The 26,017-nt window shown below is 42.5% G+C and overlaps 2 protein-coding genes across 5 annotated transcripts in view; both read left to right on the top strand.

The window, feature by feature from the left end:
• Positions 1–19,223, top strand: part of pias1b (protein inhibitor of activated STAT, 1b) — a 36,026-nt gene extending 16,803 nt beyond the window's left edge. For 3 of the 4 annotated variants that reach the window (XM_042110036.1, XM_042110034.1, XM_042110037.1), the window contains exons 4-15: positions 5–52; positions 659–749; positions 1,165–1,299; positions 2,322–2,427; positions 10,500–10,573; positions 10,787–10,947; positions 11,896–12,026; positions 13,131–13,302; positions 14,017–14,153; positions 15,967–16,007; positions 16,649–16,660; positions 16,767–19,223. In XM_042110036.1, the coding sequence (XP_041965970.1) occupies positions 5–52; positions 659–749; positions 1,165–1,299; positions 2,322–2,427; positions 10,500–10,573; positions 10,787–10,947; positions 11,896–12,026; positions 13,131–13,302; positions 14,017–14,153; positions 15,967–16,007; positions 16,649–16,660; positions 16,767–17,117 (1,459 nt within the window). In that variant the 3' untranslated portion in view covers positions 17,118–19,223. The remainder of the gene's footprint in view (positions 1–4; positions 53–658; positions 750–1,164; positions 1,300–2,321; positions 2,428–10,499; positions 10,574–10,786; positions 10,948–11,895; positions 12,027–13,130; positions 13,303–14,016; positions 14,154–15,966; positions 16,008–16,648; positions 16,661–16,766) is intronic. The other variant, XM_042110035.1, reaches the window with a different exon arrangement.
• Positions 19,224–22,638: 3,415 nt separating this feature from the next.
• rxfp3.3a3 (relaxin family peptide receptor 3.3a3) lies at positions 22,639–24,073 on the top strand. The gene has a single exon (XM_042110046.1). It carries the CDS (start codon positions 22,748–22,750, stop codon positions 23,837–23,839), a length of 1,092 nt encoding a protein of 363 aa, XP_041965980.1. The 5' UTR covers positions 22,639–22,747; the 3' UTR covers positions 23,840–24,073.
• Positions 24,074–26,017: the final 1,944 nt, after the last annotated feature.

Genomic DNA, 26,017 nt, shown 5'->3' with positions numbered 1-26,017 from the left:
ATAGGGACATCTCGGGGTCCAAGTGTGACTTCTCAGTTCAGGTTCAGTTAAGGTAAGATCCTCTCAATGACACGTTTGACTGATCCCTTAGCAAGTTTGACAGACCTTCACACTCACACACACTCAGAAGAAAAGTAAGCAAGGTTAGTTTGCGTAAAGCCCTTAAAACTCCTTCCATGTCTTTGTAGTTACTACTGTGTAGCCTGCAGAGTGTCTCCACCATGTGGACGCCATTCAGATCCCTCCAGTAGATGTCTAGATGAGCCCCTATTGGAAGGCTGAATGTGAAGATGTGTTCTGGGCTGTTAAAGTGGCCTTAGCCATAACAACTGAACTACAAGATTAAGGTCTTTCTGTCGCTAACTGTATCTGATGTGGTACTGAGTCATGGCAGAGTAGACAGGTGAAATGAGCTTTCAGAAAGCATCAGAAAACACAAGGCTGTGTTTTTTTATTTTTAAAAAAGTGTTTTGAAAGCCTCGGTTCTTCACTTGCAAAGCTCTCTCTCTCTCCCTCTCCCTCTCCCTCTCCCTCTCTCTCCCTCTCCCTCTCCCTCTCCCTCTCCCTCTCCCTCTCTCTCTCTCTCTCTCTCTCTCTCTCTCTCTCTCTCTCTCTCTTCCTCCTTCCCTGTCCCCATACGTCTCACTTCGCGCTGTAGGTTTTGTCTGTCAGAGACGAGTTGCCCTCAGGAAGATCACTTCCCTCCCAACCTCTGCGTCAAAGTGAACGGCAAGCCATGCAACCTTCCGGTATGTTCCTTCCTGTCAAACTCCAGTAACTCACCCGGTCAGCTCAAGTCTTCTTGAGTTTGTTGCCTTAGTTAGTAAACCACCTGTAGGTAAACACACTGACCTCGACTCTAATAGGTTGAGTCGTATCAGGTCGGTCAGAACCACGGCAGCTCTGACCTCAGTGTTTTTCATGTTATTGAGAATCTTATTTGTCAAGGGCTGCCCCCTGCTGGCCAGAGTGGTTCAGTGCCATTGCTATTGATACCGTGCCTTTGAGATTATGCTGGAATGAGTCATGTGTATATATGTGGAAGATATATATATATATATATATACACACACACACACACACACACACACACACACACACTCACACTAGTTATATACTTGTACTTGTTCTGAAGTATGCAATGACAGTGTGTTTACCCCCCAGGGCTACCTTCCCCCCACCAAAAACGGCGTGGAACCGAAGCGGCCGAGCCGGCCGATCAACATCACCTCACTGGTGCGCCTCTCCACCACAGTCCCCAACACCATCATCGTGTCCTGGACGTCAGAGATCGGACGGGTAAATATGGAGTAGCGCCGCCTCGGGTACCCTGGACTGGACAATGCACATGTGGTTGAGGGGAGAGGGAAGAGCTTTAGGTTACTCTTTAGTGCTGAAATATTCACTGTTTCAAGTGGGTGAAGTCACCTTTCACTTTAATAATCCCTGTGTAGAAATAGAACTTTTTCATTTAATTTCCTTGCACATTTCCTATACATACGTGTGACGTTAATAGAGCCATAGCATAAGCAATACTGCAGGAATACTGTTGTGTTTTTCTATGACTTAAAAGATGCATGTATGGTTTTATAAACTTTAATATTACTGCAGTTATTATGAGATTTTCAAGGCCTGTACACATCTTGAACAGACCAGACCAGCAGTCAAGGAGTGGGGTGCAGGAGGATACAGTAGACACTAGGCCTTTCATATGATGGCCAAGAGAGAGAGGAGGATGCCAGCTGGTGAGGATAAGAGCAAGGCCAAGTAACAGGTAGACATTGTATGCTATGAAGTAAACAAGATAAGAAAGCCCTGCTTACACCCAACTGGATAGAACCAGAAAGACCCAGAACTAGACAGTTTTGCATATATTTATGCATGATGGGAAGATGGTTTCCACCAATATTCGTAGCCCTGGTAGATGCTGATTGGACAAAAGGTGTCTTTCGAGAATGGCGTGAGGAGAGGGCACTTCTCTAAGGCTAAGGGGTATAAAAGATAGGCCGCAGCCATCTTTAAGTCAGATCTCATTGGGGGGCGCCAGCTGATGACATCTCACCTCACCTTATTGCTTGACGACTGGTCTGGATCGTTTAGGCTGGACTATCACTGCAATGCGGTGAATAAAGATCAACAGTCTTCAGAGATCTCCTGTCTGCATTGTCTCCTTCGGACGCCTTGTTCCAGAGTGCTAATTAGTAAATAGTTGTGATTGTGTGAATAAGTGATTCATTGCTAATTGGATTCGAGAAGTGGACCAGTTTTCCTCGACAGTACTTTTACCCTTACGTGTGTGTGTGTGTTTGGGTGTATTCCAGAGTTACTCCATGGCGGTGTATCTTGTGCGACAGCAGTCATCTTCAGTTTTGCTCCAGAGACTGCGCTCCAAAGGCATCCGAAACCCAGACCACTCCAGAGCGCTCAGTGAGTGACCCCAGCCCCTCTTTATTAGCTTTCCATGTGTGCTGTGCTGTGCTGTGCTGTGCTGAGTGTGGTCCTTGAGAGTGTGCTGTGCTGTGCTGTGCTGAGCTGTGCTGAGTGTGGTCCTTGAGAGTGTGCTGTGCTGTGCTGAGCTGTGCTGAGTGTGGTCCTTGAGGCTGTGCTGTGCTGAGTGTGGTCCTTGAGAGTAACATAGATGTCATCTACTCTGACTGTTATTGCAGAAGAGGCAGTGTGTGCACATGTCAGAGAGACTGTGCTGCAGTACATAAGGGAACAGGGGCCTCATTATGGAAAAATATCCTAACTGCTTGTCCTACCTTATAGTCAGGGGGCCTATGTGGTTTCTGTGGGATTGAAATGTTAATTTTTGGAGAGTGGTTGGACTGTCTTTAGAGGTCATTGAACATGGAGAAAAATTATGTATCCATTTTTTTTTACCTGTTTTAACCCTATTTCTGTGAATTTGTGAATTTCACTATAATTAACACCATACATTTCGCCTAAATCACTGGCTATGTTGAATAAAGTTCACAAAACAGTTATTTTCTTATTTTTAACAGTATGATTGTATGTCAGTATTATGATTGTATGTCAAACAATTAGAGATAAGATCAATAACCAATCAGTTTCACCAAATACACATACTCCATTGCTGAAAGATAGCAAAATCACAGAATCACAGATGAGACCTCAAACAACATTTAATTCATTTACATATACACAACATATTAGATCTCACCTCCACAATTTCCTCATCAAAATCTACTAGTCTACTACTACAACTAGTCTACTAAACCTTATTCCTACTCGCCTTCTTAAGACTGCTCTCCCCTTCCTGGATAATGTTTTGCTCTAGATTATAAAGTACCGCAGTCGTTTAAGACATCTGTTATTAAGCCCTCCCTCAAAAAACCTAGCCTTGTATCGATACTGGTCTTCCTGGACCTCAGCGCTGCCTTTGACACCATAGACAATGACATACTACTTAGGCTTGAAAATTTGATAGGCATCAAAGACTCAGCACTCGCTTGGTTTAGATCAGTGTTTTTCAACCACTGTGCCGGGGCACACTAGTGTGCCGTGAGAGATCATCAGGTGTGCCGCAGAAAATTACCCAAATGTCACTCACTGGTCCAGAAAAGCAACTGTTGCATCAAAGAATTTATAACCACATACTCTCATTGATTTTATGATTGCACTATTTGTGGTATGCAGGCATTGTACAACGGGGGCCCCATATCCAGTATTCACAGAATCATCACACATCCAGTTCAAAACAACAATTAAATTAGATATAGTCACCTACAAATGAAACAGAGGGCGCTTGTTATATTGAGCAGGTCTTGCATAGAAGCCATAATAAGGCCATATCTGTGTATTATTTGAAATTTTAGGACATGGTATGTTTATTTTTTCTTCACACAGGATTAGTGTGTTAGTGTGCCGTGGGACATTTTAAGTGTCAAAAGAGTGCCGTGGCACAAAAAAGGTCGAAAAACACTGGTTTAGATCATACCTTCCTAACCGTCAACAATTTGTACAGGTCCATAATAAACCATCTACCCAGATTATGGTCAAATGTGGAGTGCCTCAAGGCTCAGTACTGAGGCCCCTGTTGTTTAGCAGATGATGCATAACTATACCTCTCCATAAAACCTGATGAATTAACACTGTTAGCCAAACTTGACACATGTATAAGAGATATAAAGACATGGATGACGAATAATTTCCTGCTTTTGAACTCAGATAAAACAGAAGTCATGGTTTTAGGTTCTAAAAAAATGAGGGATATCCTATCCACATCACAGGCTACATATAGTGATCTTCCACTGACCTCATCCACAAGTGTTAAAAACCTAGGAGTTATAATTGACCAGGACCTAGCACTAGGTAATCACATAAAACAGATCACCAAAACTTAATTTTACCATTTAAGGAACATTTCAAAGTTAAGAAAGTCCTTATCCTTACCAGATGCCGAGAAATTAATGTTTTGTCATCTCAAGGATAGACTATTGCAATGCTATTGCAATGCTATTATGCTGGCTGTAATAATACCTGTCTAAAGAGCTTACAGCTTATACAAAATGCAGCTGCTCACACACACAAAAAATATGAACATATTTCCCCCATTCTAGCATCTTTACACTGGCTACCTGTTAAAAGTCATTGACTTCAAAATATTACTTATAGTTCTTGGTTGGTTGCCTGCATTGAAAGAGGACATCTCATGAAGACGCTCTTTTGTCTGCTTCTGACAGAAGAAGCACTTATCTATGCTGGCAGCAGCTGCTGCTGAACAAGTGTCCCTCTAGATGTACTTGATGCAGTTGCAGGTGTTGCTGCAGGTTCAGAAGATGGTCTACCGCGTCTTTTCTGAAGACACTAAGTCCTGCCTGCTTCACATGATTTCTAGTAGCGAATCTTAGCATGCTGAAGATGCTCACTGTTACAGGTGGATTTGTAGCAGTTCCTGTGCCAAACTGCTTTGTTCTGTTGTAAAATAACTGCACTGTAATAATGTAATCGTTGGATGATCTGTGATGCCCATCTCCATACTCTCTCATGGACAAAAACAAGAAATTTGGCATATGTCTCTAGTGATGGGTCATTCACCAGTCCTCACATATCTGCCACTGGATACATAGCCCAAAATCTGTTTCTTTTCGAATATGTGTGCCATCACCTGACTTAACAGAAAGTTCATAATCCGTCCATGCTGGTAGTGTCTCTCTTTCTCTTTCTCTCTCTTACACACACACACACACACACACACACACACACGCACCTGCCTGTTTGTCTAGCTGATCCTTTACCCTTTCTTTTCTTCACACTTACATAGGCTTCGGAAGGCCTTACAGACTTCAGCTGGTACTATGTAAAAGTCTATTAAACTTGATTTAAGAGATCTCTGCACTTTGTGCTCTGAAAAAATGTTTTATAATGTTGTATTTATGTGGTCCACTTTTGCACACTACCTTGTAGAATATCTTTGCTTTTTGGCACCAAACCTTATGCTATAATACCAGCAATGTGAGGTTTATGGACAAAACACCAAATTTGACCTTTTCTGAATTTGACCTTTGATTTGGGTCCTTCAAAACCTGTTTTTTTTTACTCTTAAGAACCCCTAGAACAAAGATATACTCTCCAAAAAATAACATGCGAATCCCACAAGCCCCCAAATTAGACACATAGGCCCCCCTACTATTAACTTAAGTTTCAAAGATAGAAATGCCTCTAAGACAGGACTTTTCCTATTACAGAGCCAGTGCCTAAACTCAGGAGGTCTGAAATATGATATGGCTGTGTCCCATCTCAATTTAATAAATCCTAACTGTAGCTGGCAATAAGATTTTAAAATCATTGATGTGTAGGATAAAAAGATAAAAAAAAAACATATTTTAATTAATAGATAATATAGGATTTCAAAGTTTGTGTAATGAGACCCCAGTTTCATAAGTACCATCAACCTAGTGCACTGTACAATCTTCCAAGATGTTTCTGCTGTAACATTTGTTAGTAGTGTTATGACCTAGGGGTAAGGCCACAACAAAAGAGGGAGTCGAGAGGTTGGATCTTTAACTAAAATATAGATTTATTAACCAAACTAACCAAATAACAAACAAACAGTGTGAGGTGGGTCAAAGTCAGTCATCAGTAATGCATGGATGTTGTGTGTTTGCAATGTGTCTGAGTGCAGTGTTGCATGTCCAAAACCCAAAGTAAGAATGGCCCTCCTAAGGGGAGAGGAAGCAGTCCTCTTATCAGGACTCCAGTGTACAGGTGCAGCTCATCAGCTCGTTAAGTCCTGAGCACACCTGAAAACAAGTAGTCAACACGCAGAAGGCCTAACAGGCCGTCACACCCTCCCCCATAAAACAGAAACCATAGGTTTCTGAATTTCAAATCAATCAGGCCTAAAACATCCAATATGGACAAAACATTAAATTACAATATGCAATTGTTAAAACTGTACACAAGTCTGCACCGCGCTTCCAGCTGAACTCACCACTCCAGGTACCCATCCTGAGAAACACAAAATCAAAAAAGGAAATGGCAAGAAACAGGCAGACGATCACTAAGGGAAATACTAACCCCAGCAAAATGAATTGTGCCCTTGCTCAAATCAAAAAACACAGACAGTTCAAATGTAGAGCAAATCCAAGACAAAACTAACAAATTATAAAAAGTAGGCAGGTGTTTACCACTTTAGCTGGCATATGAGGCAAAACTAACCCCGGAAGTTTTCCCACTAACTATGTTGCCCCAAAGCTAGCTAAACTTTCCTATGGTCTTCATGAGGATTTGCGGCGGGTTGTTGTGCACCTTAAACCAGCGGGTTTGCAAAGCGACCTGCAATAGGCAACCCCACAAATTCCCACGGACGTGCTCCCGAGACAAATCATCCAAAGATGATCGACATGAACCGCATTGCCACAACACTACCCCCCCCTGACGCAACCCAAAGGGGAAACGCCACTAAAGCCTAACAGGGAAAACAGAGCATTGCAAATTAAAGTGGCAAACAATGTTTTTAAGCAACGGCACAAGACAAAACTACGAAGGCTAGGACCAACATAAGCCAAAAGGCCATTTACCTCCGACAAATTCAGCCAATAACTGAGCAAAACAAATCCAAATTATCCAACCAACCTCTCTCGCTCCCCTTCAAAGAAGTGCAACGCACTCACCAAACACAGAAGATGAATCCTATTGCAGAGACAAATGTCGGCAAAACTTTGTTAATACGGTTCCAATGACCATAGACCAGCCTGTGGCAAGTCACGGAAAAACATATGTCGCACATTCTCTTAACTCACAAACATTAACAAAGCCGACAAAATACAATTTCTTGCAAAAACAGTAATCAAACCAATGCAACCAAATCACAAACCTCGCATTTTCAAAAATGGTACTCAAACCTTACTATGCGAGAACCTAAGACCCAAAACTCGCACTAGACTACGGCACTACACCGAACGACTAGGCGAGCAGCAGTTAAACCAAATCACACCTGCTGGCCTGCACCTAAGCAGACACCAATCAAGTGCTACGACTGCTAACCAAATTATTGCACCTACCGGCGCCAAAGGACAAACTGGGATTTCCGGCGCTAGCCTACCTGATGCTCTGCACCTAAGCAGACACATCCAGGTGATCCCAACATACTATACTCACACACAAAAAGGAACACATGCCAATTGTCCAACGAATGTGCTACATGCACCAAATGCCAGACTCTCTGGACTTCAAATTCACTCTACCCTCCTGCACCTGAGCAAGGCAAGGCAAGTGAGAACCAAAGACAATTGCACGTGAACCTAAAGGGAGCGAACACAGAATAATCAAATACAAAAACGAATGTGCGACTTAAACGTAAACTAACAGAAAAAAGGTTTGTTTAGACGAGCCCCCATGTTATGACCTAGGGGTAAGGCCACAACAAAAGAGGGAGTCGAGAGGTTGGATCTTTAACTAAAATATAGATTTATTAACCAAACTAACCAAATAACAAACAAACAGTGTGAGGTGGGTCAAAGTCAGTCATCAGTAATGCATGGATGTTGTGTGTTTGCAATGTGTCTGAGTGCAGTGTTGCATGTCCAAAACCCAAAGTAAGAATGGCCCTCCTAAGGGGAGAGGAAGCAGTCCTCTTATCAGGACTCCAGTGTACAGGTGCAGCTCATCAGCTCGTTAAGTCCTGAGCACACCTGAAAACAAGTAGTCAACACGCAGAAGGCCTAACAGGCCGTCATTTTGCATTATATTTGATGGATAACATCATATATGTGAGACAGTTTATATGAGCTATCTATATTGGAGACAACTAAGTCCCCCAACCATATCTCCCTATTTTTGTTTTTGGTCCATTTTGCCCAAATTGTCCTCGCTGCCATGTGAAACATATGGCCAACCCTTGTCTTTTTTTTACAAATACCGTTCAATAATGCATAGTCTTGCACAGTGCGATGAGTCGAAAAAAGTTGAAAAGAACCTAACAAAAAAAAAAACACACTCTTAAAAGAAAATACATCATAGATATAGGAATGGTCATCATTTCAGCATTACAAAAGAAACCTCTCCGGGAAATCTCTGAAATGGTGAAGACATCACAAACGCCATCTCTCCACTGCAGACGCGCTGAATTTGTTTCAACCCTTAACACCTTAAAGGATGCACTGCAGAAACAAAAGCAGAAGATTAGCTAAAGCAAACACTCTGATCCAAACTCCGAGATAAGACTATAAGAACATCTTCATTATGATGGTACAAGTGCAAGAAGATTAAGTTTGCAGCCTCCATATACAATGCTACGAAGAACAAGAAATAGGATAAATAGCAAAATAAGATGTGCCCTGAAAAGGAAAACAATAATGATTTAGCAGCTTCCCTGCTTGGACCCCTAATTAACAGTTCAGCCCTAAAAAGTGTCCAACTGTAGTAGTATATAATGCAACAGTGAAGACGTGCAATGCAGCAACAAACTAATACAGCCTTGCATCTGTTTAGCTTATTTAGCTCTGAGGACGTCAGGTTTGCATCTGTTTAGCTAATTCATCTCTGAGGATGTCAGGCTTGCATCTTTTTAGCTTATTTAGCTCTGAGGACATCAGGTTTGCATCTGTTTAGCTAATTCATCTCTGAGGATGTCAGGCTTGCATCTTTTTAGCTAATTTAGCTCTGAGGAAGTCAGGCTTGCATCTGTTTAGCTAATTCAACTATGAGGACGTCAGGCTTGAATCTGTTTAGCTAATTTAGCTCTGAGGACATCAGCCTTGCATCTGTTTAGCTTATTTAGCTCTGAGGACGTCAGGCTTGGATCTGTTTAGCTAATTCAGCTCTGAGGACGTCAAGCTTGCTCGCTGACTCTGCTGGCGGTTTAAGATCAAGGCGTCTGAAAGGTTGTGTTTCTGAAACAAAAGCAGCAGATAAGCAAGCACACGCATTCTGATCCAAACCCAGAGATATGAAGCTGTTAGGCTTAGCCGCCTCACTGCCTCCTTTGAAGCGAAGACAGAATAAAGGAGTGAGTCAACGCTGTGCAGGCATGCGGGAGGACAGTGGGAGAGTTAAGGTCAACATGAACTTGAAGAGGTTCCCAGCCGGGCCGTGAGGGAGGCAGAGTCGAGAACAAGCCTTTCAAACGCCTACTGCACAGTGCACAATGAAACAAACTTCCTCCTTTTATTTAAGATGCAGACACACATAAACACACACACACACACACATCACTGATTGTGTGAAACCTGAGGCTTATGTCTCATCTTCTGGATCCAAGGTCATTAACTCACGCAAATTCTATGTGTAGTTCTCCATTTCACTGACAGTACTGTGTTAGAATAGACTTCTACTTCTTCAAAGTGTTACTCGTGTGTGTGTGTGTTTTTTTTTTTTTTTTTTCTCTTCTTCTAATCCCACCTCCACCCCCCCCTCATTGTGGGACTTTTCCTTTCTTTCCATTTTTTTATTTTATTTTATTTATTTATTTATTTATTTTTATTTATTTGTGTTTTTTGGTGTCTGTTTTAGTTATCTGTTGAAGCTTGAAACCCTTACATCTTTACAAACAGAATACAATAAAATAAAAAATAACAAAATCACCAGTAACAGGAAAAATATATAAAAGGGAAAAAACAAACCAATGAAGAATGAAAAAAAGTCCCTCCATCCAACACACACACACACACACACACACACACACACACACACACACACCCTACTCCCAACCTCCAAGGGACAACAAATTCCTGAATCATACAGCAACATGTTGGAATAGTCATTCTTTTCTACCTGCTCCATCCTTCCACTTCCTTTATTTTACTCCATCTTTCTGCATAATGCACTTCCTTGGATTCATAGATCATACATTCAGTTTCACAGTAAACTTTAACGTGGTTTTTAAGTCTCCCTATACTCAATTCATGCATGTCGGTTGTTTCGAAGATTAAGATTTTGTGATTAAGATTAAGATGTGTGTGTGTGTTTGTGTGTGTTTGACTGAGTGTTTGATCTCTGTTTGACTGTTGTCTGTTGTCTCCCTCTCCACTCAGTCAAAGAGAAGTTGACAGCTGACCCGGACAGTGAAATAGCCACCACCAGTCTGCGAGTGTCCTTACTGTGTCCGGTGAGTGCTGCCTACCACGCATAGCTATGTGTCATGCTGAAATATGATCATATATTTTATATATATATGGCCTCCTGTTTGTGTGTTGTGATCATGTTATCTGCAGCTGTCTGATTCCTGACCTTATTTACTCCTTATGTTGTATGCACATTGCACAATCATTGTGCGTGTGTGTGTGTGTCCGTGTGTCCGTGTGTCCGTGTGTCCGTCCAGCTGGGGAAGATGCGTCTGACCATTCCATGCCGGGCGCTCACCTGCTCGCACCTGCAATGTTTCGACGCCACGCTCTACCTCCAGATGAACGAGAAGAAGCCCACATGGGTGTGTCCCGTCTGTGACAAGAAGGCCCCCTACGAGCACCTCATCATCGATGGGTAATATCTCTTTCTCTCTCTCTCTCTCTCTCTCTCTCTCTCTCTCTCTCTCTCTCTCTCTCTCTTTCTCTATCATTTTTTTAGGCAAAGTCATGGAATATCAGGGAATTTTGTTGTAGCAGTTTAAACTTGCCAAAAATAATACATTAATATTTCCACACAGAATTGGAGTATATCTGGTTATTAGCTTTACTGCTTGCTTGAGTAGCCCAAATTTGTTTATTCAATGCCCATTTATTCATCTCCCGCTCTAAGTAAAGTAAAAGATTCTTAAACGCTATGCGGCTGCACTGCATCATACTTAATTGGGGGACTTGAAACCTTTGAAAATGGGGACTTGAAACCTTTTCATGAATATAATCTTTCTGCCAAGCCTTTAAACATGTTTGTCGACATAGCCTACTGGGTCTTTGTTCCTTTATGAATGAACACTAGCTATTAGTCTGCATTTAAAGCAACACCAAAGAACTTTCCCTCTGTCGCACGCACGCTATTTGTTTATCCAGCACCGGCTTTGCAAATAACAATGTCCACAGACAAGGTAGAATATGTTGCATGATTTATAAAAGTATGATGTATTGCGACATCAAACGCAAGTCAAATTTGTAGTTTCTTATGTCTCATTCCAACGAACTACAGATCCGCTACCCGATCTGGCAAACTTACATAGTGCGGTTATAGCCGATAGAGGGCTGCGAAGCGAATGCGAAGTGCCGTTCACCCTGTTACAAGTTGATGAACCACTGAAACGATTTTGGAAAAATTATTTTAAGGTACAAAAAACTCTTTGGTGTTGCTTTAAAACCACTTGCCCTTGATGACTCAGATTATATGTTACATAGCAAATTTATGTGTTTGCTATGACTAAACAGTACTACTTTTCTGTGTTTCTCTTTGTGTGTGTGTGTGCACGCGTGTGCGTGTGTGTGTGTGTTGTCCTGCGGGCAGACTATTTATGGAAATTCTGAGCAGTTGTGTGGACTGCGATGAGATCCAGTTCAAGGAGGACGGCAACTGGTCCCCCATGAGATCCAAGAGGATTGTGCAAGAAGTGTCGGCCTCGTCCAACGGCCTGGAGGGTACGTGTCTACACCGAGCCCCGTAAATCCTTTCTGTCTGCTGGGTCACGGTTACGGCCGCCGCAGCCCACACCTCACAAACCTCCTTTGTCCAGCTGCCTGGCCTGAGTTACGCCTCTCCACTCCAGTAGTATCCGCAGGCGATCTCCCATCATTACTGACCTGGCTCTCCACAGGCATTCTCCCATCGTTAACGACCTGGTCCTCCTCAAGCATTCTTCCATCCTTCTCTTTGGAAATAAACACATGCCCTCGATATTTCCCCCTCTGAATGTAAACAGCATGATTGGGGCGTGTGTCACCTGATCATGCCTGGACTTTTAGGGGCTTGTCCCCGCCTTACAGGAAGGCTACGCCGGCCACGTCACTGAAATATTCCGTTTTGCGACACGTAAAAATGGTTTTAGAAGACTGGTTTATTTATTTTTTTCGAACATACGCGCCACTATCATGTCTCAATTCCATTGATCATAGTGGAAACGAATTGTTGCAGCAGACCCTGCGCGAGTGGAACGCTTCAGTTACGCGCTCGGTGTAGCTTCCCTAGTAGTCCCTGACCCTTATTGACCATTTAGGGGCTTCGGCAGAGTCTGACCATGTCATCTTCATCGTCTCAGTTGGAGTCCGAGTGAAAATGTCTTTTTGGTTAAGGCAGTGTTCACACAGTCATGCTTTTCTCACCTCCAGGCGCTCTCATTGTTTCTCTAGGAAAGATGCCACTTGACCACCACTTGACCATTGCAATGTGCATATATGAGCGAGATGCAAACAGAAAAAAACACAAGGAAAAAATGTGTTCACAGTTAACAATAGTTCAACTTTTGAGATTTTTTTCAACAATGAGTTAAGTCAGGGGGCTACTATCTTGCTTAGTATAATGTATCAACAGCATTTACGCAACCAAATTCCACTCTGCAGTTTTTTGGAATACTGGCGTTTTGGAGGGGAAGGAAAGCATGTGATTGTAAAGGCAGCCTAATGGCGAGTATGTAGAAGCCTTAAAGGTGTCAACAGGGAAATCGGTATGGAACATACAGCTCAGGTGCTCTTGATTCAAGAGTATTCAGTATTAGACTTTTCATTATTTTGTATTGGTTCTGTTAGACTCATGCCGGTCGGTATCGGAACATCGGAACAGTTCCTCGCACGACAGCAAAAAGGTGGAGATCATCGACCTCACACTGGACAGTTCCTCAGACGAAGACACAGAGGACGAGCCCCCGCCCAAGAGGACGTGCCCGTCACTGTCGCCCACTTCTCCACCAATGAGCAAAGGGTAGGTCCCCCACTCACCCGCCCCATCGTGCACAATGTCTGTGCTATTGCGTACGTATCACTGCTGGTGAGGTCATTTAAATGACGTCTCATCATACACAATGTCTGTGCTATTGCGTACGTATCACTGCTTCATTTAAATGAGATATTATATTTGATTTAGGTTATAGCATTGCTCAAATGTTTCTGGTAACCAATTGTATTGTCGTGTTAGCTGTATGCTTCATTCAACACTCTTCTTGTGTTGAAGAGAAGAGAAATTAATGTTACATGCATTTTGTTGCAGTGATAACACAAACATTTCACTTCTAGCTGATGAATCCCTCCTCTCTCACTCTCTTCCTCTGCCTTTCTCTCATCTTTTCCTTTTCCCTCTCTCTCTCTCATCTCTCCCTTCCCCCTGTCTCTCTCATCTCTCCCTCCCTCTCCCTCCACCCTCTCTCACACTCTCTCTCTCTCTCACACACACACACTCTCTCTCACACACAAACTCTCTCTCTCATCTCTCTCTCATCTTTCCCTCCACCCTCATTCTCACACTCTCTCTCTCACACACACACACTCTCTCCCCACACACTCACTCTCTCATCTCTCTCTCTCTCTCTCTCTCTCTCTCTCTCTCTCTATTTTCTCCCTCCACCCTCTCTCTCTCACACACACACACTCTCTCACACACACACTCACTCTCTCTCTCTCTCTCTCTCTGTCTGAACAGAGTGTTGAATCTGCACCACCCGTTGTCCCCGGTGACGCGAGCTCCCAGCATGCCCGCCATGGAGACCAGCTACATCCCCCCGCCCCCTCCCCTCATTCAGGACTACCGCCACTTCTACCCCGCACACAGCGAGCTGGGTACGGCAGGACACACACACACACACACATACATACAGGCAGACACATGCATGTTCAAACACACAGGCAGACACATGCATGTTCACACACACACACACACACACACACACACACACACACACACACACACACAGACACTTCTACCCCACACACAGCGAGCTGGGTACTGCAGGACACACACTTGCACACACACACACACACACACACACACACTTCTACCCCACACACAGCGAGCTGGGTACTGCAGGACACACACACATACATACATAAACATACACACACACACACAACACACACACACTCACTCTCTCACACACACACTCACTCTCACACACACACACAGACAGACAGGAGTCTAGGAGCATGGATTGAGATGTCACAGAAGTGCTTATCGAGGCACTAGTGGGCATTAGCAGTCAGTCACTGCAAGATAGATCACTACTCGAGTGATGAAGAGTTTGGGGGGCACGCAATGTTTGGTTGTGGTTGTCAGAGAAACACTTTCCTGGCAATAGCAGCCCTGTAAATAGCCAATATTTTGTGTGATAAAATTTCCATAAACTGAACACTTTGGTTGGCAACAGCACCAACATGATGCATCCCAGAGAAATTAGTTTTTTATTGTTTCTTGTCATGGTACTCAAATGTAAATTACAAACTGCCAAAGGAGTTAGTGAATATAAATATTATCCTCTCTTTTGTGTGTGTGTGTGTGTGTGTGTCTTGCACATACGTTTGTTTGTTTATTTTGGCTTGTCTCCCTACAAGTCGGATATAAACTGTGTAGCTTTCAAAACATTCCAGAAATGACTTGGCCGACATTCTCATTAGTCTGGAAATGAGTTCATCATGCTCACTTGGCTACAAGGACACAGACAAACAATCTGTTCTGATGACTCAATCGAAATTTAAACAAAAGCATTTGGTATTCATGTGGTATTCTGATTGATGAGAATCTCCTGAAGATCTGAAAGATATTTCAGGTACGTGGTTCTGTGACAAACCTGCGTAAGTTTACACACAGTAAGCCGTAAACCTCAAACCTTTTGTTAGGAAAATTAAGCCAAAGGGGTTGTCTATTAGGAGGTTTACCGTTTCCTCAGGGTTAACTTATTCAGGTTTGTTACTAAACCATGTACTTTAAATCCATCTCTGATAGCTCATGCAGTTCTAATGGTGTGAGCTCATATTTCTACTCCATGACTAGCAGGACCCTTCTTGCCCATGACCATCTGTTCCTGATTTAGTCATCTAAAGTCCTGTATCGTCCAGCGCCACTGAAGCTTCGTCAGGCTTCCTCAAGAGGCACACGTTTCTAAATGGGTTTGGTCTCAGGAACTTCGTCAGGCTTCCTCAGGAGGCACACGTTTCTAAATGGGTTTGGTCTCAGGAACTTCGTCAGACTTCCTCAAGAGGCACACATTTTTAAATGGGTTTGGTCTCAGGAACTTCGTCAGGCTTCCTCAAGAGGCACACATTTCTAAATGGGTTTGGTCTCAGGAACCTTTTCTTCAGTAGTAGTTCCAGAATTTATTATTAACCCCTCCCCCAGAGTGCTCTGGAACCTCTGGATGAAGCTGAGAATATGGTTCTGTGATTGGTCAAGCGCTATGTGTAAGAGGACATGCTGAATGAGTGCTCTTAATGACTGATATTAAATTGTCAGACATCAGACATCTTGGGATAAGAAGGTTCCTTTTAGGCATGCTAAGCTGCTTTAGACTGTTGGTCCTCGAGTGACCTCTGTGAAATGTCTGAAATGTTGTGTTCGTCTGCTGTGTCTGATTGCACTCTTTTATCTCCTTGCCTCCAGATCTGAACTTCTTTCACTCCTTCTTACAGAATGACAATCAGGTAAGCAGAGGTGCCACTGTCACAGCCTGCAGGGGGCAGTATTGCACACAGCCTTGTTGAGTCCTCTGTAGCAGAGGGAGAGCATCAGCTCAATGAAATAAAACAAACAAACAAATAAATAAATTGGAAGCTGAAAGGAAGGAAACCAGAAGTGGACACATGGACATGGAGACACGACCTGTATGTCCATGTGCCCTGTAACGTGAGCCTGTCATTAGCTCTACTCCTAAGTGGCTCCCATGGCATTGTCACTTATACATGGCAACAGAAAGCTTTCAGGCTGTCATCACACGCTTTCCTGCCAAGATGTTGATCTGTAATCAGTACTGTAGACTATAACTGGAAACCAAACCTAACTCTTTCAGTCTGTCTCACTCTCTTTCTTTCTTTCTTTCTTTCTTACTTCCACGATTCTCTCTTTTCCTCCTTTTCCTTCTTTCTCTGCCTTCTCTCTCTCCCATATGACTTTTTCTTTCTTTTTATCTCTCTCTCTCTTTGTTCATCCCTTCTCTCTCTCTCCTCTCTCTCTCTCTCTCTCTCTCTCTGTTCATCCCTTCTCTCTCTGTCTCTCTCTCCCCCTCTCTCCTCTCTCTCTCCTTCTCCATCTCTCTCTCTCTCCTTTTCTCTCTCTCTCTCTGCAGCATTATAACATTGTGATGTCTCTCTCTCTCTCTCTCTCTCTCTCTCTCTCTCTCTCTCTCTCTCTCTCTGCAGCATTATAACATTGTGATGTCTCTCTCTCTCTCTCTCTCTCTGCAGCATTATAACATGGTGATGGCTGCTGCGGCTGCAGCGTCCGCCTCTGCTACCTCTCCAGAGGAGCACGAGCTGCTTATGAGCCGCTTCCTGCCCTACACCTCCTCACAGCTGTTCCTTGACCAATCAGGCGCGGTGGCCACGGCTGCAGGGGCGGGCTTAGGGGTGGCTGTGACCAATGGAAGCAGCACGAGCAGCAGCAGCAGCAGCAGCCTAGTGTCGCCCGGCGGGCTGAGGGAGAGCAGTAGCCACAGCCACAGTACGTCGTCGTCCGCCGCAATCGCCCGGGCCAACTCGGACGCAGCAGCGGCGGTAATCTATGGCGCCATCCCAGATGTCATCTCACTGGACTGACCCCCCCCCCAGCACCATACACAGACCCCTCCCCTCCCCCCACATAGACTAGCCTGCAGTGGACAGAGGAAAGCACTGAGAGCGAGAGTGTGTGTGCGTGTCTGTGTGTGCGTGTCTGTGTGTGAGTGTGTGGGTGTGAGTGTGTGGTGAACCTTGGACAAGAAGTTGTTTTCAACCGAGGACTAAAAGGTTAGGAAGTTGAAGAGCGAAAAGGAGACTGAAGAGAAACTAAACGCCATTTTGTATAAAAGAAGAGGAGGACAAACAGGAGAGACAAAAAGGAGGGAAAAAAAACAATACTGTGTACAGAGAAGAGAAATATATTTTCAGTTTTACTTTTGTATATATATATATATATAAATATATATATATAAATATGAATATATATATATTAAGATAAAAACACACAAAACGTAGGACGCTGTCCTATCCTGAGGGCAACTTCATTTACACTTTTCCCCCTGGTGAAGATGTTTGTTTTTTCTTCACAGATCGATGTGTTGTCCCTTTATGATATATACCTTTTATACTTCTTTTTTCTTTGTTTTTTGGTATTCTATTCCACCAGAATCACTTCACAATCATGCATTCACCATCGCTTTCTTCTTGTGTGTCTGTTTTAAACCATCATAAGACTCTGAATCAGCTGAGGGGGGTTTGAGGAGGGAAGGACCGGGTCAGTAAATGTATTTAATGTTTATTTACTGTGCTGATTATTTATGATGCTTTTAAGACGTGTAGAGATGTATGCTCTGCAAGAGCATTCCTAACTGTTTGCCATTGCAGGCTCTAGCCTTTAGAAATCCACATTTCTATTGCAGGCTCTAGCCTTTAGAAATCCACATTTCTATTTTTTTCTCTTTTACCCCTACTCCAAAGAATTTTGTTTCTCAGTCCTGAAAAAACAGGACTTTTTTATTTTATTATTATTTTCTTTTTAAATGATTGATTTGACTGAGTAATAATATTCATGGATGCTTAATGACATCAATTATTGACTTAACATTATGATTCCCTACAAACCATCTGTAGAGCTCACCTGAACTGATTGCATATTGGAGGAAAAAGATAACAAAATCAATTCGAAGTGATGTTTGTTTTGCCCTGACATAAGAATCAATATCCCTGGTGGGAGGTAGAGTTTGTGCCAGACCACACACACTGGGGGACATTCTGCTGTGGTGGTTCCACGATAAAAGGAGAATTCCTCATTTTGTGTACGAGTACTCAAGCGCCTGCAGAGGGAGGGTGGTTATTATAGCTCACTGGTGTGAATACCTCCAGGCTTGTTCTCCCAATTACTTACACCCAAATCTCAGAGCAGCTGCCATCAGGGGGACACCTGCCCAAGAGACGAGATGAGACGCCCTTGACTTTTCCCTCACTGCGGGATTTATTAAAAGATTGAATGTGTTTTATTATTTTATTTTTTTAAACCCTTACTTGTGTGCTTCAAAGCAAGTCCGACGCTTGCTGATTAACTTCAGGATTTACCATGGTGAGCTGCTCTCAAAGCAATTCCCAATTCAAGCCACTCCAGCCACATTCTGACTCACATGCTGTGTGTGTGTGTGTCCTGTTAAGTTCGTTGGGTTACTCATATTTTTTAGAGAGGGAACGGTTTGTACTGTTCTCTTCATATCTTTCACAGAGTACCCCCTTCTAAACCGCTGTTTATTTTTTCAGGTGGCAATAAGAGATCAGATCCTCGGGGTTGCTGTGCACAGCCCTGGCTAGCCCCAGTGTGTCTCTTCAAATGAAGTTACAACTTCAGTAGATTTGCTGGTTCTTTCCTCTGTTATTATTATTATTATTATTATTATTATTATTATTACTTTTCTTGTGTACAAAATTTAATTTAATTTATTTTATCTACATATTTTTACATTTTGTTTGACAAGTATGTGTTGCTCTTACCGTACGTGTCATTTCTTCTGTAATTATGATTATTTAAAGAGCTCTACTGCTTTGTATTGAAACTTTTTTTCCCCCTCGTCTCCGCTTGATCCTCGTCTGTCAGAAGTTCAGACATCTCTTCCATTTCCGCTGTCTACCATGCTGTTACAGATTTGATTCTGTGTTGAAAATTAAAATACATCAAAAACATTATATGGTAATACTTTCCTTTTCTGCCCAAGAAATACTTTATATGAGAACCGTCCATTAGATAATCTACTCTTAAGAATGGTTGTGCTTTCTAAGGAGGTGTGTGGAAAACATGATTGTGTCTGTACAGGTAAATTGATAAAGCCAGTGTTCTACTCTGCATTTTGTATGGAGACGAGGAACCCTTAGACCAACAAGCAAACAAAAGTTATCAATGAAAACTATTTATGAATTAAAGGGTGTAACTCAGGTTTGGTTTGATACACGATTCAGGGCTCACAGTTTGGCACAAACACACATGATATAGCCTATTCAACAAAGGAAGACTGAGTTATACTGATAGGATCTCAAACTGTCTTTCTTTCCTTGTGCAAAATGCAAGAATAAATCAATCTCTTAAAACTGTGCTTTACGTTATTCCTGAAAATGTAAGGAAAATAACAATAAATCAGAATGTCTTTAATCACATGTAAACAATGTCTTCACATTCTATTTCATTCAACTTCTGAACATCTTAAGTTCATCTTGATGAAATTGGGAAGTATTTGGGGAGTTCGTCATCTACAGGACACAATATTAAAACATTCAGAGAATTCTTTGCAAACAAGGGAAAGAGCTGAAAAACAAATTGGATGGCTGTGGTCTTTTGGACCTCAGATGGCACTGCATCAACACCAGAACTGTTTACAGACCTGTCATTGTATGGGCTCAGGAAAACCTCTGATAACCATGTTCCATGTCTATGTTCACAGTTTGATACTCAATTCAGAAACTGCAGCCAAAATTGTATTGAGACATGATACAGAAAATACCACTGTCTTCTCTGGACCTAAGCTTGTTTAAAATGGGCTGGGGAAACATGAAAATGGACTCAGTTCAAAACCCAACATCTATGATGGTGTGGAGGAGCATTAGTGCCTATATGGGCATCTTGCACATTTGGCAAAGCACAATCAATTCTGAATGATGTATACAGGTTTTGAGCATCATGCCATCCAGACATCTTTTCCAGGGAAGACCTTGAATATTTCAGGAAAACAATGCCAAAATTAATTCTGCACATATTTAAACAGTATTTCTCCATAGATGAAGAGTGTGGCCTGTCTGCAGTCCATATTTGTCATATTAGGTGCATAATGGAATGAAAAACATGACTAAGAATACCCCATACTGTTGAGAAACTGAAATGCTATATCGGGGAGTAATGAAACATTTCATCCTCAAAACTCGAGTAACTGGTCTCCTCAGTTCCTAATCATTTTCAGAATTGTCTTAAGTGAAGAGGTGAAGCAGCACAGTGGTAAACATGCTCCCTTCCCAACTTTTTTTTAAACTGGCATCAAATTCAAAATTAACATACTGTATATTTTCCATGAAATAGTCCAAATTTTCATTTTCAATATTTGATATGTTGTCTATGTCCTTTTTGCTGCTAAATATGGGTTTAAGAGACTTGTATATTCTGCATTCTGTTTTTATTTGCATTTTACACAACATCCCAACTTTTTCTGTTTTGGGGTTGCAGGCTATGTTTTGTAATAGACGTGTAATTCTTTGAACCATGAAATGTCAGTGCAGCATTTACATGTATTCGTTTAGCAGACGCTGTTGTCCAAAGTGACGTACATACCGGTGTGTCCATTATATTACAAGGCCCATTGTCCCCAGAGCCTCTTGGGGTTAAGTGACTTGCTCAAGGGCACAACGATGGAAGCCTGGAATTGAACCCACAATTTTTCAGACTACTGCATGCTAGCTACGCTACCCCACCAGTGCAACAGTGCAATATCACACTATTTAAACAAAAAAAAAACACGTTGCATTGTTACACCCCCTAATGATGAAGGCTTTTTGTGCCGTCAGAACAATTGCAGAGGACCAGGGGCCTACGGGTATTGATCCTTGTCAAATCCTAAGCAATGACTGCTAGTAATTTCCAGCGTTTACAGTAAATCAAATGAAATCAAGTGAGGAATGGCTCTGTGCCAAATTTGAACTGCCTTGCTCAAGTAAATAGCAGCCGCTCACCATAAAGTCAGGCATGACGTCTCAGAGGTAGTCTACAGTCTGTACATGGTGCTGGGGCCTTGTACAGCATGGGGCCCCTTAGGGTGTCAAGCACCCCTGCCAGCATTGGGTAGAGTATTCAAAGCAGGCCACCTGACATTTATCATCACATAAACTTCAAATGAGCCTATAAGCCCTAGATATTGGCTAGAATAAAATCGTGCGCGTAAAAACCCAGGCTTTTTTATGAACATAACAATTATCTTATTCAGATGAAGAAGAAAACTGGCCACTTTAGTAGTGTTTCACTTGGGTAGATTGGTTTGTTATGAATGCACATAGCCTATAGATCTACTATATCTCTAAGTTGTGAGCAACTGTCTGTTGGAAGACTGAGAAATGTTCTCTAGTTTTAAAAAGTTGTCAAAGAAAGTGTGTTTGGCATGGAGAGGAGGTCATGATCACATAGGGATGCCTTGATCCTTGACCTGAGCGGTCAGTCATGCTCAGGTGCCTTCAGCACTGAGACCTTTCCAGCTGCTCTCCCTGCTCTGCACACATGACTGAGCTCTGTAATTCAATTTCTCATTAGCTTATAACATCTTTTGGTCCGCCAATCATGGGGTTTACGAGTGATTGGGATTGGGGGGGGGGGGGGGTAGTGTGCTTCTACCATTCTACCATTACATAAAGAGAGGCCTACATCTTTCAGTAATGTTTCATATTTTAGTCACGTTCGGAGGGATCACTTAAATGAACTAAGCAGTCTAGGCTACTGCATAATATGACCAACATATTAAATGAGATTTTAGAGTGAAATTAGAACATATTTTCTGTTTCCAAGACAATTGCGCTTTAACAACTAGTAAGTAATGTCTTACATCTTATTCTGGGGGACATTTTAAGGAAATGAGGGTGTGACGCAGTTTTTCTTGTGGACTGAGTGAAAATAGCAAAAAAAGATGAGAAACGTTGACATACACCATGGCCCTTCCTCCGTTGCGCAGAGGGACACAGTGCATCATGCTAATGAATGTGTTCAAGAAGAATAAAAGCTTTGCCTAGGTGTATGTGCATTCAAGTGCGCTAGTACGGAGGCACGCACAGTGTGAGGACATTCAACTGAAGGACATTCAGTTGGCGAGAACAGTAATTTATCCGCAATTACCAAAAAGAGTGATCAGCATGAAACCATGTAGCCTATACGTTATAAATATTCCACTTTATAGCATGCTGTGTGGGCTCCAGCTAAATGCACGATGTATGATTTATCTAACGAGCGCGACTCTTCGCTGCATCTGTCAATAAACTGGCCAATCCAGGGAGCTGGAGGGTGGGCTAGAGCGAGACGCCCCTCTTAAGTACTCGGCCAGTTCCCTCAGTTGGTCCAATCTTGCAGTCCGGGGAAGATGCGGGCCTCCACAGATTGGAAGAATTATTGGATATAGATCAAGAAACTTCACTCTGGCCGACAAAGGTCATCTTCTCACTGCGCTCAGCTGTCTGAACTCTGAACCATGGATCGTTTAACAGATTTCTTGAGGGATTTTGCAATGATGAACAGCACACTGAACATGACACTCGGGTACGAGGACAGGTATGGAAGTGCAGAAGACATCGATGTGACTGCTGATAGAAGCCCTGTGTTAAGAATTATGATATCCATAGTCTATTCCGTCGTGTGCGCAGTGGGGTTAGTGGGTAACCTGCTGGTCTTCTTTTTGATGAAACTTAAACAAGGGAGAAAGACTTCCACTATTAACTATTTTATATTTAACTTGGCTATAACAGACTTTCAGTTTGTTTTGACTTTGCCCTTCTGGGCGGTGGACACAGCGATGGATTTTAGCTGGCCATTTGGAGACGCCATGTGTAAGATTATTTTGTCTGTGACAGTATTGAATATGTACGCCAGTGTCTTCTTTCTCACGGCTATGAGCATAACACGATATTGGTCAGTGGCATCATCCACTAAAAGCCACTCTTGTAAACCCCTCTGCTCGGTTAAATGGGTGTGCGCTTTTCTGTGGACAGTCGCCACTCTGGCCACCGCGCCGACATCAATCTTCTCCACAGTGACGAACGTGGCCGGGGAGAAACTATGCCTGTTGAGGTTTCCTGCTGGACAGTACTGGCTAGCAATGTATCACCTCCAGAAAATCCTAATCGCCTTTGTTTTGCCCATGTTAATACTGTCAATAAGCTATTTACTACTCGTGAGGTTTGTGAAAAAGCGGAGCATGAATAACAACGCATCGATGAGGAAATTGCATTTAACCAAATCTGTCACTATTGTCGTTATGGCTTTCTTTCTGTGCTGGATGCCAAACCATGCCATTACGCTATGGGGAGTACTTGTCAAACTAAATGTTGTCTACTGGGATGAAGCGTACTACGTTGTGCATACCTACATTTTTCCTGCAACCGTTTGTCTTGCGCACACAAACAGCTGCTTAAATCCCTTTATCTACTGCCTGACTAGGAGGGAGTTCAGGCAGAAGCTGAAACACCTCATGCTCACTTTAACTTCTGGCTCCGACAAGAGCTGTCTACATACATATAGCACGCGGCAGGTAGACCAGTCGGGAGGAAAAAATACTGTGCCGTAGGTCTACCATAACAAGGCTATTGGCCATCCTATACAAGTGTAATTACATGTAAGAATAAGACAATTGACGCAATAACAGTACATATTAGGCCTATATCTTGTACTCTGGGATTGACAATTGTTTGCAGACCCTGTTTGAGACCCTTTGACATTCCAATAGGAACATCACTGAAACAAGCACCAAGATTACTGAAGATTTAGAGCACTGTCTCGCCTGCCGAAGTATAATGAATGTTGCCAAACTGTTATAAAGCTTGAATAAATTATTAAATTAAAGCCATCCTCTGGCTGTCTGTGTTTGTGTGCTTGTGCATTTGCATGTGCGCGTGTAAGCGCGACCAAGTGTTTGATTGCGGTTTAAGCGCGCTGCTCCAGAGCCTTTATCAGTGTAAATATCCATCAAGACATGATTTTGTAGTCTATTTAATCACATGAATATACACCATAATATGAACCTTGGTATCTATGATGTTCCATAAGCCTTGGGAAACGCATTGATAAACCTCATCTGCATTGGTTTAAGGGCTCACCAGTTGTGGAAAATGTCTCCTTACATGACATACAATATAATACATATGAAAATAATATTAATAAAAAATTAGGGAATAACAAAGCAATTGAAATAATAGCATAATAATGATGATTAAAGAAGTGAAATGTGAGAATTGGAAACAATAGCCTAGGCCTAGTCGAAAAGAAAGCATGGCATGGTCAGCTGAGTCTCAACAAGGGAGAAAATCAACCGAGACCCCTAATTCCTGACCCAAACACTCGACCTGCCTGGAGGCACAACCAGCTCCAGTGTGATTGTTTTGATGATATCATGAGACACTTTCCCTCACTCTCTCTCAGTAAGATTATAATGGCCTATCACTGCCAATGTAGCCTGCTAACACCAGACCTTCTGAAATCTCAGTTGAGATTGAGAGTGTGACTTACTGGGCCATATAACCGAAAACGAAATTAACCGCTCTATGCCATCAGATAAAGCCCGCTCGCTGGATAAATATGATTTTGGGGGCAGCCGTGGCCTACTGGTTAGCCGGGGGGTTGCCGGTTCGAACCCCCGACCAGTAGGCGCGGCCGAAGTGCCCTTGAGCAAGGCACGTAACCCCTCACTGCTCCCCAAGCGCCGCTGTTGTTGCAGGCAGCTCACTGCGCCAGGGTTAGTGTGTGCTTCACCTCCCTGTGTGTTCACTGTGTGCTGAGTGTGTTTCACTAATTCACGGATTGGGATAATGCAGAGACCAAATTTCCCTCACGGGATCAAAAGAGTATACTTATACTTATACTTATACTGATTGGTGCCTGGGTTTTTGGAACGTTGGAAATGGGTGTCAATGGCCTTCTTGCCAGACTGACCTGCAGAGCAAATTCAAATGTGCAAACAGGTTTGTCTGGGTTCTCCCAGGCTACTGCTCATGCCCTGTCCCTACACATCTTTTACCCTGGGTAATTTTAAGGCAGATAGGCATAATAGGCTAATTTTATTATTATTATGCAGTCTAAATGTGTAGTTATGCATTCATGTTAGTAGATTCTAATCCGTTCTGTTCGATATTCGACTATTTAGACACGTCCGACGCAACAGCATGCTAGGCCTATGCCCCAAACAATAATCTAAATTAATTAGGCCTAATAATAATATAGTGTGTAGCATTAACATAGTGTGTAACATTAACATCTGGAATGGTCTACAGAAATTAAATGATATAAAATCAAATCAAAGAGAGTAAATGGTCAAACTAGTCTAATCATGTCGTGATACTGGTAGGCTATCCACAATCTAGTAGTCCGCAATTTATTAAAAGGCAAAAAAAAAAAAAAAAAAATCAAATCAAATCAAATCAAAGAGAGTAAATGGTCAAACTAGTCTGATCATGTCGTGATACTGGTAGGCTATCCACAATCTAGTAGTCTGCAATTTATTAAAAGATAAAAAAATCCTTTGCACTTCATAACTGGATACAGCAAATAGAAAACCAGGATTCACAAAAGCATTGAAACTTCAAGGTGCACTATAGCCACTACCTGTGTTGCATTTAAACCCCTCTTACATAGACTATTTTAGTTTATTCAAATGTATTTCTTTGAATAAACTAAAATGGTGGGGCAATTTTCATTCACCTGATGTGTACCCACAATAAACCTGAAGTTAATTTGACAGGTTAGTATATTC

This window comes from Alosa sapidissima, chromosome 11, assembly GCF_018492685.1.
Source record: "Alosa sapidissima isolate fAloSap1 chromosome 11, fAloSap1.pri, whole genome shotgun sequence".
NCBI lineage: Eukaryota > Metazoa > Chordata > Actinopteri > Clupeiformes > Clupeidae > Alosa > Alosa sapidissima.
This window is presented reverse-complemented; position numbering and strand designations above follow the sequence as displayed.

Coding starts and splice junctions, on each gene's coding strand:
- rxfp3.3a3 (XM_042110046.1), top strand. CDS start 22,748: ATGGATCGTTTAACAGATTTCTTGAGGGATTTTGCAATGATGAACAGC.